We start from the raw sequence: 10,533 nt of genomic DNA, 5'->3' as shown, positions 1-10,533 counted from the left end.
TTCGGTACGAAGTGAAAATCGCGCGGGTGATTAGAAATAAAGGAGTTGCGCTGTTTGTTTGTACGTTTGCGGAGGCTCTGAGTGCTTCGGGTCCTCCATCTCCACCGGCGGGCGCCTCGGGGCCAAATCTGACCCACGAGGGCACGGCGGCATCCCTCGATAAGGGGAGGTCCGCGAGTAGCGGATCCCGTCGCTCGGGCAAAACCGGCGGCCCCGCGACCGCTCCGTCCCCGCTGCCCCGGAAGAGGCGGAGCGGGCGGCGCTGCGGCGGCCCCACGTGCGGAGGAGCGGCATGGCGGAGCCGGGAGCGCGGCGCGGCGGGGCGGTGCCGGCCGATCCCAGAGGGGTGCTGCGGAAGGGCCGCGCTTTTCTCGATCTGTTCTGGGATATCGCCAAACCCGAGCAGGACGTGCGGCTGGAGGCTACCGAAAATCTGCTGCGGCACCTGAGGGACGGCGGGGAGGTGAGGAAATGCGGCTGGGGAGCGGCGGGGCTCCGAGCCGCTCGGGTCCGTGCGGGGCGGCTGTCACCGCCTGGCTCTGTTTCAGGATGAAGAACTGAAGTACGCCTTGAAGCGCCTGGTGGAGGGGCTGGGAGCCACGCGTGAGGCTGCGAGGCCGGGATTCAGCTTGGCCCTGGCGCAGGTTAGTGCGTTGGAGACACAACAGGATACTTTTATTTCTTGACTTAGAAGATGCAAGGACGTTTTCCTCTGGTATCACACACGTTGTGCTTAAAAGTTGCTTGCTGTGGCCTAATAAGTGAGGCAGAGACTTCAGTGATGAGGCTGATGGTGAAAAATAGGGAAGGAGTAGGTGGGCATTCGACCATCCTACATAGCACTGAGGGTGGGACATTAGCACTTATCTATGAGAGAAGAGCCTCCTATGAAAGGAGGTTGGAGCATGGTGAGGATCTGTCTGCTCCCAGGTGACAGCGATGGGATGAAAGGTGATGGCAATAGCACGCCGGGGGAGGTTCAGGTTGGACATTAGAAGAAATTTCTTATCAGAAAGAGCTGTGATGCATTGGCACAGCTGCACAGGCTGGTGGTCACTGTTCTGGAGGTGTTCCAGAGCTATGGGGATGTTGCACTGAAGGACGTGGTCAGTGGGCATGGTGGGGTGGGTTGGGGTTGGACTTGGGGATTTCAGTGGTCTTTTCTCTGTGCTGTTTAAGTCTGTAATATTGTAGACGTTGAGTCTATAATTATAAGTCAGTGAGTTCCTGCAGTGACGGTCCCCAGTGGGATGTGACCCAATCTCACCTAACAAGCTGGTGATACAGCAGGGCCTGTTTTCTTCCCACTTAGGTCAAGGTCTTGCTGAAAGGTTTTGTTGCTTCTGTTACAGGGTCATATGATTGCAGCAAAATGCTTTTATTATTAGTTATGCTAGGTTGGGAGCTTACAAACAGGAGGGGAATCAACTCTTTGAAAGGGTAGGTAGCAGGACAAAGGGAAATGGCTTTAAGTTGAGGGAGGGAAGATTTAGGCTGGATGTCAGGGAGAAGTTCTTTACCCAGAGAGTGGTGAGGTGCTGGAACAGCTGCAAGAGATGCTGTGGATGCCCCGTCCATCCCTGGAGGTGTTCAAGGCCAGGTTGGATGGGGCCCTGCGCAGCCTGGGCTGGAATGAAACGGGGAGGTTGGTGGCCCTGCATGTGGCAGAGAGGTTGGAGATTCATGAGCCTTGAGGTCCCTTCCAACCCTGGCCATTCTGTGATTCTGTCTGCACTGGTTCTAATTCTAGTTCTTCTCTATTCTACTCTAATGAAGTAGCACATCTGATGCTCAGCCCCGTTTTGGCTGAACTTGGTAAATCTTCATAGAATGCAAGAGTTGCCAACTGGGCTGTCTCATCCATCTCCTTAGGTTTTGCAGGCTTTTGAGGAAATCCCACTGTGCAGTGTCCTGGAACAGATAAAAGAAAAGCATAATCTTGAAAAAGTGAAAAAGGTGAGTTTTTTTGTAGCAGCACTGGCCAGCAGCTGGTTGTTCTCTGCTCTTCGGGAGTCTGAAATCTGGACAGTGTGGCTTTGGGGTTCATGCAGTGAAAAAAAGGGAAGTTTTTCTGAAAGCTGAAAATAGATGGCATTGTTGTCTGCCACTGTTTTAACTGAGATTTGGCCATGTGACAGAGAGATAATCAATGACAGGCACTATTAAACATGGTGCTGGAGGTTGGTTTTGGGTTTCTTATCTTCATCTGGCAGGATGTTCTAGGCTAAATCTTCCAGCCACCTTGTTCCACAGATCAGAAGCGTAGCTGAATATGAGATGTAACTTCTCAGGGGGTTGGGTTTTTATTCCGCTATTTTTTCCTTTTCAGAAACTTGTAAGAAATGCTGCTTTTGGAAACTTTTTTGGAGTTATGTCTCTGTTCCAATCTGGCCGGCTTGTCAAGGTAACATTACCATGGTTATTTTTGTTGTTTGTCAGCAGTGGTTCTAGGGCTGCCTGAAATAGAGAGCATGTAGAGGGAAAGGCTGCGAGCCTTTGCTTTTTGAGTTGTCTTTCTTTTCTAGGACCAGAAGGCTCTGCTGGAGAGCATCCAGCTTCTGCAGCAGCTGGCACATCACCAAACACACCTCCGAGATCTCCCTCGCAAAACCCTTGTTGACATTTTGTCAGAGGTATGGCCACGGCCTGCGGTGGATGGGAGGAGGGAAGGCTTTGCTTTGGGAACTGCTTTTTCATTTGTTTGTTCTTAGCTAAAAGTTGAGGGAGGGTTATGGAAGAGTAAATTTAAACTGTGGGAGCAATGTTCTAAATTGTCTGTGAGCAGATGCTTTTGTTCTGGGAAGGATGCTCTGGTTTACTTTGGTCTGACTCCATCATGGACAAACCCATGCTTACTAACAACATATTGTCCCGTTCCGTGTGGTTCAGCACCTGGGGGACTGTATGGCAATACTGGACAAAAACTGTATTAATTTTGGTTGCATCACCATAAAGATTAGTTGTAAAGTTTTTGAAACACCACAGGCTTTTTGTAAAACACTGTACAATGCAGGTGTTTTAATATACGACACAGCAGGTTAGTAAAATGCCCTCAGATGTTTCTCACATACTGTCAAACCTTAATTTCTGTCCAGGTTCCTGAAACTGTGTTTGAGGAGGTGCTGTTTGGCATCTTGCAAGCTGATCTGACGTCAGCCTTCAAATCTCCAGAGAACCTGCACCTTTTACTAGTGGGCATGCAGAAATTCCCTGGTGTTCTAAAACCTAAAAAGCTAAAGAAGCTGTTTGGCTCACCTACTATTGTAAATGAAGAAAATATCCCCAGGTAAGTTGTTAAATGACCACCATTAAATGCAGCGTTCTTGGTCTCTTGGCTATCTGTGAGAGAAGTATGACTTTCCCTCTGAAACCTGCCTGTATTTACTACTAGGAATGCTTTTTAACTTTCTATGTATGTTGGGGGTTAAATGCTGACAGCTGTGCATTTATTATTCTGAACTATTAAATTATAGTTCTGACATTTCTCCTGAGGTGTTTTGCCTCTGGTGATTAGGAAATATTCTGCCTTGTTCAGCAGGATGAATTTGGCCTTCAGCAATTCCCTTGCAGGCTTGATCTTTCACACCTTGCTTTTGCTTCTTTTAGGCTTGTAGAGCTTCTGGAAAGTGCTGCCAAGTCAGAGAAGAAGGACAAGAAATTGCCCAGTGTTGGGCTTGATTTGCTACAAGTGTCGTTGAAGGAAGGTGCCTTTGAACTGTTTTGGAGTGAAGCTGTGGAGAATGGGCTATTCAAGGAGAAATCAGGACCTGTGAGGTTTGTTTTAATGTGCAGTATTTATTGCTTTCCTTAATATCCTTCTGTTTCTTGCCTCAGTCTTTCTGTTGCCCTGTGGTAGGATGGAGCAGATGTTTTCTGATGAACAATGTGAAACATCTTGTTATTTAGATATTCATGAAAAACCTTACAAGAATCCACAAATTATCAGTGTGATTTCTGCTAGAATGGGATGCATTAAAATGCCTGAATATTATTGGTTTCCTTTGGTTTGGGTTCTGACACAGTCTGTATTTTAGTAGGTTGTGACTGGGATTGAAGTCCTAGCAGTAGTTGTTTCAGTTTCTTTTCCAAGTCTAATATTAGATCTTTGCAGGATTCTTAGATTGTCTCCTGCAACTCATATTGTACAAAAATAGAGCAAAATCCTCAATATATCTATTGAGGATCTATCTAACAGTTCTTGAGCCCATTGGACAAAAAAAAGATTGGTAAAATTTGACAGCAAGTTGCAAAAACACATAAATTTTTGTTAGCCCTGTGGAAATGAATACATGGGGAGAAGAGAACCAGCTAGTGGGTTGAGGAAGGGGCTGCTGGTGAGGACTCATCTTTTTCTAGGTGGCAGAGGATGTGGTATGGGGAGAAATCTGAAAGCTGTGCTAGGCAGTAGGAATATTTTCAACACTAGGATTTTTGACTTCAGTCTTTGTGCGTGGTCCGTGCAGCCTGTCCCCATCACTTATTCTGTCATACAATCCTAGAATGGCCTGGGTCAAAAAGGGCCTCGAAGATCATCTGGTTTCAACCCCCGTCTCATCTTCCTATGTGGCTTTGTGACTTTGTCTCTATTTGAGAGAATCTTCTTTGTTTCTGCTCAGTTACATGTGCTACCGGCTGCTGGGCAGTGCTCTCCCATTCTTGTCTCTGGATCAGCTGCAGATGGTTCTCAAAGGAAGGGTGATGCAGCACTATGGAGAACACGTTGTAACAACTCAGGTAGGTCTTCTGGAGGTACTCATGTTCAGGGATAAAGGCACTGTTCTGAGCACAACTTGCCCCCTATGTTTGTCCTCTTTTCTAATCTTCTTGTATTTAAAAAATACATATATATGTGATTCAGACCTTGGACTCTTACTGATAGGGTTATTGCATGATGGTGATTGCAGTGGGATGAGTGAGTCTGTGATTGTTAGCTGTTAGTGCCTATTTCTGTATTGCTATTCATACTTATGTTAAGGAGTTTGGAATCATTCACTGCTTTCATAGATGTTGTCAAGAAAGCTCTAACCATGAGGGAAGCAGAGGAAGGGCAGCCCTCAGCATATTGACAATGTCATATGTCATCCTTTGGCAGTCCTTTGGATTTTGCATATTTAGATGCTCCTTTTTGTCTCTCAGTTTGCTGGGTGTTCCATGAACATTTGAGAGCAAAGACAAAAAAGGACAACTTACTCTTTGTGTATTTTGGTGCTTGTTTCATTAAGCACATCTTTAGCACAGATTTTATATGGACATTGGATTTTGGAACTCCTCTTCCTCCTTCCTACTTAGGAATCAAGCAAACAACAGATCTCTACTACAAAGGGAGGAAGAATGAAAGGAGAGTACTGATAATAATGGTCTTTAACTTGGCTGTCATGCTAACACAGTCCTAAACATTCTCAGTGGACCCAAAAATCATTGCCCTTTCTTGGGAGAGATTGGATTTGACAGTCTTTCTGTTCTGGTTCCAGAACTGTGATAGATGTGTCTTTGCTGTGAAAGTAATGATTACCATGGTGCCTCCATATATGGACCAGTTTTCTCCAGGGTTTTTGCACTGACTGAGTTGTTTTCTTGTGTTTGGCTTTTTTTATGTTCTTCCATGTGCATCGAAAGATCTGTTAATGTAATTCCTGTCTGAAATACACAAATTCGCTGAAGACAACCTCTGCCTAACTGTATGCAAAGAGAAAAGCCTGGTTTTGTTGATGAGGAAGTAGAAAATATCTCAGTTTTATTTTCTTTGTTTTGTTTCCTTCCTTTATGCAGGTTGTTTATTTTGGTAAGCAAATGTAAGTTTTTATTGAATTCGTGTTGCTCTTGGAGATGAAACTAGGCAAAGCTTGAGTGGTAGTGATTGAAGTTAGCTTACCTAATCTGCTTTTTGTTGTTTTTTTGTTTTAGCCAAGGGAGCAAATGTATTAAATTTTTGTTGAGAAATGATGAAATTCCCACTGTGAGCTATTAGCCTGTTTGCAGCCAATCACTTGTTATTTTTTTCTCCCAGCTTTCATACTGATAGACAAATAAGGAGGTTTTGAATCCAGGAAAAGCAGGACCTTGCTAAACTGTGCTTTGTGTGAGATGGCTTGTTGGAATATTTATGTTATGGGTGGATGGATTTGTGGTTAATTAGAAATCTGTAGAGCTCTTATTTTAAAAGCAGCATTCCCTAAACTTTCATTACCTTTCCCGTTCCTGGCAGGTTTCTGTATTGATTATGATACATTACCAGACACGTTGTTTTGTTCTTTTACAGAAGTTACGTTGCATTTTTTGTAATGAAGCCACAGCTTCTCTTCAGGGTTGGGCCAGTTATACTTCTGTTTTTTTTCCAGACCAAATGTGAAGGCAATAAACGCTGTGGGCAGTGAAAAGTCACGACAGAATGGGATGTGTGGTGAGATGGGATGTGTCCTGATGGTCTGCATGCTGCTGGACAGTCTGCCAGCCGAATGCCTTGCAGACCAGTACAGCATTAATAGGCTTTAGCACAAACCAGCTGCACTTCAGGACATGCTGGTGTTATTTTTTTAGGTTATGCTGGTAACTCCCCCTTCTTTCAGAGTGCCTCAACACTTTTGAGACGTCAGGGAGAGAAGGTGGGATTTGTCCCATGTGCTGTAGACCAGCAGGCTGCTGGATGAGACCAGAAATGATGATGTGGGAGAACTTCTGAATTGAGGGAAAGTGTGAAGCAAATGGTGGGAGAAACATCCTGAACCTATCCCCATAAAATAGAACTGAGCAACCTAAGAGCTTAGCTGCAGAGATCCATGTGTGGTCTGGCCTGCTGAAGCTTGACTGGTTAGGAAAGTCCAAATTGAAGGGTTGAGGTACATGCCAGGATTCTTTGGTTGCTTGCAGTGATTCCTTTTATGTGAAGTGAAATCAATGACCTGCTGTATCCCTTATGAAAGTGTTCAGGCATGTGGCTTTAATTCACTTATTGCAGTCAAATCAGTAGTGATTTGTTCTCCTAGTGACATGCAGGCTCAGTGTGTGGCTCCCAACCTGCTTGTTTGACTGTTTTTCAGCTTCCAGACCGATTTAAGTTTGCTCCAGAGATGGAAGCATACGTAGATAAATTCCTGACCAGCTGTGATGATCCGGAGAGGCAGCTAGCAGTGATGATCAGCTTCTCTACTCTCACCAATCAAGGCTACCCAGTGGTACCCAGCGTTTGGAGGGTAGTTAGACACCTGCAGCCAGTGGCATTGCAGAAATACGTTGAGTGGCTCAAGGACATGTTCCTCAAGCCAGACTTGGACTGTTGTTTAGACTTCTCAACTAACCGGCAAAAGCAGAACCAGGAAAATAAAAACATGTGAGTGCGTCTGTGATGCGTCTTTTCATTCTGCTTTGTGGTTAAGGGAGCTGCTAATGCAGTTCTTAAAGCAGTGCTGGTGAACTGTAATCCCTTGGTGGGGCAAATTGATTGTTGTGTAGTAAAAAGCAAGCTTGGGAAGATTGTATCTCTTCTTATGTACCTGTTGCTTCTTACCACATAACTTACTTTGCCATTCTTAATGTAAACCTTCTATGTGAAAGTCACCTCTTGCTGCGTTGGGTCGTGTGCTTTGTGTTTATTTGTGTGTGGTGTTCATGCTACTGATTGTGTTCACTTCCCTATTGAAAGAGCACAGCACAAGATTGCTCGATTAAGGAAATGGATCATCCACCGACTGATGAGCATTGTTGAGAGTCCTGTGAAGAAAGAAGAGAGCCTTGTGATGGACATTTCCAGGTGAGAATGGTTCTAAGACTGAATGCCACATGTGCTTGGAATAATTATTGTCTCTACAGCAGTGCTCTAGGTAAGCTGTTCTCATGGCAGATACACAGATATTCCATAATTAGTTATTTGGAAGATTAGGTTCTGTTTTCAAAATGCATTCTGCAGACTTGGACAAGCTCTTGTCGTAAGTAGTTCAGGCCCTTGTAATCAACTCAGTCACATTTGTTTTTTATAAATGTTGGGTTCCTTCTTTAGACTGTTTGAAGATGTCACTTCTAATCCTTGTGTCAGATTATAGTGATTTTATTTTTCAGTTTGAGTCTTGGAGGATATAACCCAAATGTGACAGTCTGAGTATTGTGTGGCTTCAAATGTTGACACTTCACTTGTGTGAAATCATGAGCATCCTTTTTCTCTTCTTTACCCTGTGTACATGGAGAAAAGGGTTTTAATGTAGAGAATGGTATTTCTCAGTATTTAAACATCCTTACAAAAATATTGTATGTGCTGTGTTCTGTTGGTTTTGTGCAAATAGACTGGTTTTGCTCTACTGTGACCTAACTGACTTATTATTTTTTTTTCTCATTTTGTGTATTCTAGGTTTTGCTTCTTCCATGCTTTCTTTGAGACTAAGAAAAAAACTTCCCAAATACCTGAGACAAATGCCCTTATATCAGAACCCCTAGATGAACAAGCTCACTCACTGGCAGCAAACTATTTCTTTGGGTAAGAGTTTTCCTGGCATGCCCTATGTTTGGTATTTTTTCGTCTTTCCTGGAGATAAAACACATGTGGTTTCTGTTGTCTCTGTTGCAAACTAGAGGTAAAAGGACTAAAGAGAGGGGTGATGGGGTCACACAGGTTGCTGTTGGCTTTTTGTCTGGGCTGTGTGTGAGCCACTGATAGATTCGTGTGCTAAGGGAGATGGAGTTTGAGCAATAAAACAGGCATGGAATAACAGACACTGTCAGGTGATTGTCCAGGCTGATGCTCTAACCTCAGTAGAGGGAAAGTAGAGAACACAATGGGACAAAGAATGGGAAACAGCTGGGAACAAAGATAGTAGTCAGTGTAGAGCACCTTTGGGGGCACCAAGGCAATGAGGTGCACATTACTGTGCCTGGATACATGCATGGCTTGAAAGTTAGGCTTGTGAATCTGGGTTAAAATGAGTGACCAGAGCTCTGTGTTGAGTGCTCTGTCTGGGGACAGTATTTTGGCAAATTTGGAGAAGGTCATCTTGTTCATCTGATGATAATGTGTTGGCTGTTCTTCTTTTCAGGTTGCTTCAGACTTTAAATACCTTGACTGTTTTGGGGGATACAACTGAGGCAGCAGCCTTGAGGGAGAAGCACATCCATGGTGTGACTGCAGATGGGAAGCTGTGGATCTTTCATCTTGTTGAGTATGCCAGTGAGCTGCTCTCCAGTGAGAAGTATGTCAAAGCTGTGAAGCCTTTTACCAAGGAACAGAGAGATGCCTGGGAGAGGTGAGAAGTTTGGGAGGCTGTGTGCTGGGTTCATGGGATGAGAAAGCTAAAAAGGGCTCTGGGCTTTAGTCTCTGGGCTAATACAAGATTTTGACTGTATTCTCTTGTCCTCCTCCTTTTGTTCTGACTGCTGCAACAGAACCTTTTCACAGGCAGAAGCAGTTGTGTTTCTTCCCTTCAGTATCCTGTACCTGGTACTTGGGTTTCAGATGCCTTCCTGTTTCTCATCACCCAATTCTGTTTTATTCTGTTTGTGTTAACAGTGTGTTAAGTGGTTCTGTCCTTTTTTATTTTCACTCACAGTCCCTCTCCTAAACAAGTTAGCAACTCTGCTAAGCTTTTCTCCCTAGGATGCCCGTTCAGACTTCCCACTGACTCTTTCCTGATGCTCTTTTCTGGGCATGATAAGGGTCTTTGTCTTGGCTATAGCATTAGGAATGTAGCTTGTGTCCAAGTGCAGAGGTTTTATAAGCTGCACAGAGGTTGAGATGCTATTGTTAAGATTATGTATTGGATGTATGTCCAATATCAGTAAATTAGAAGTTGAGTACAGAAAATGGTTCTGTAGATTTTGTCATGATTTTAGTCTGATCATAAGAGGGGGTTTGCTGTTGTTATCATGAAAGACTCAAAAGATTTATTTCTTCAGAACACTTCAGTCTGTGAAGAACCTGCAAAAGAAGAAAAGTAAATCAGACAGTGCCAAGCACTTTGCTTTTCAGCAACTTCTGCTTTTAATGGCCATTCATCTTTTCAAGGTAAGCTCTCTGAAGCAAATCTGAGTAGTGCAAAATGTGTTGATAGCAAAGCCTCCTGAACACCCAGCTGGAGAATTTCTTTGTATTCAGAGATCTGTTCTTTCGCTGCCTCTGGCTTCTAAAAATGGGAATTGGGAGTTAATAAACTGATTCTTACACTGTCTGTAGACACCAAGTTACAGGGGCAAAGCTTGGTGGAAGCACTGGTTGTGCTATTGATTTGTTGCTGGGTGAAACAATTCTACTTTGTTTCATATTTTCTTCTGTAGAGGGGTTGTAGTAGCTGATTTTAATACCTGTACTCTTTAAAGAGATCCTTAGGTTTGGGATATATTCCTTTTGTTGCTGTTGATATTGGGGAATTCACAAACTGAGTGCTTACTGTCTACATGTGGTCAAACAGAATCCATCTGAAACAATGGATCTTCTGAGTGACCTTCTGAACTGCACAGAGAGGGCATTCAGCAAGGAACCTAAGAAGAAAAAGACTGGTGAGTCCTTTCTGAATGGGATTGTTGAGGCCCTGTCAAAAGACAGAAAATGCAGGT

At 44.0% G+C, this 10,533-nt stretch overlaps 1 protein-coding gene across 1 annotated transcript in view; it reads left to right on the top strand.

Annotated features, from left to right (window-relative positions):
- The first annotated feature begins 262 nt into the window (after nucleotides 1–262).
- MYBBP1A (MYB binding protein 1a) overlaps nucleotides 263–10,533 on the top strand; it is a 49,675-nt gene continuing 39,404 nt past the window's right edge. The window contains exons 1-14 of the mRNA XM_052688463.1: nucleotides 263–463; nucleotides 549–644; nucleotides 1,873–1,956; nucleotides 2,330–2,404; nucleotides 2,526–2,633; nucleotides 3,096–3,286; nucleotides 3,607–3,774; nucleotides 4,617–4,734; nucleotides 7,038–7,327; nucleotides 7,640–7,747; nucleotides 8,339–8,464; nucleotides 9,021–9,227; nucleotides 9,877–9,985; nucleotides 10,389–10,476. Coding sequence (XP_052544423.1) covers nucleotides 293–463; nucleotides 549–644; nucleotides 1,873–1,956; nucleotides 2,330–2,404; nucleotides 2,526–2,633; nucleotides 3,096–3,286; nucleotides 3,607–3,774; nucleotides 4,617–4,734; nucleotides 7,038–7,327; nucleotides 7,640–7,747; nucleotides 8,339–8,464; nucleotides 9,021–9,227; nucleotides 9,877–9,985; nucleotides 10,389–10,476 — 1,939 coding nt within the window. The 5' untranslated portion in view covers nucleotides 263–292. The remainder of the gene's footprint in view (nucleotides 464–548; nucleotides 645–1,872; nucleotides 1,957–2,329; nucleotides 2,405–2,525; nucleotides 2,634–3,095; nucleotides 3,287–3,606; nucleotides 3,775–4,616; nucleotides 4,735–7,037; nucleotides 7,328–7,639; nucleotides 7,748–8,338; nucleotides 8,465–9,020; nucleotides 9,228–9,876; nucleotides 9,986–10,388; nucleotides 10,477–10,533) is intronic.

Source organism: Tympanuchus pallidicinctus, unplaced genomic scaffold (assembly GCF_026119805.1).
Source record: "Tympanuchus pallidicinctus isolate F22 unplaced genomic scaffold, pur_lepc_1.0 scaffold24, whole genome shotgun sequence".
NCBI lineage: Eukaryota > Metazoa > Chordata > Aves > Galliformes > Phasianidae > Tympanuchus > Tympanuchus pallidicinctus.
This window is presented reverse-complemented; position numbering and strand designations above follow the sequence as displayed.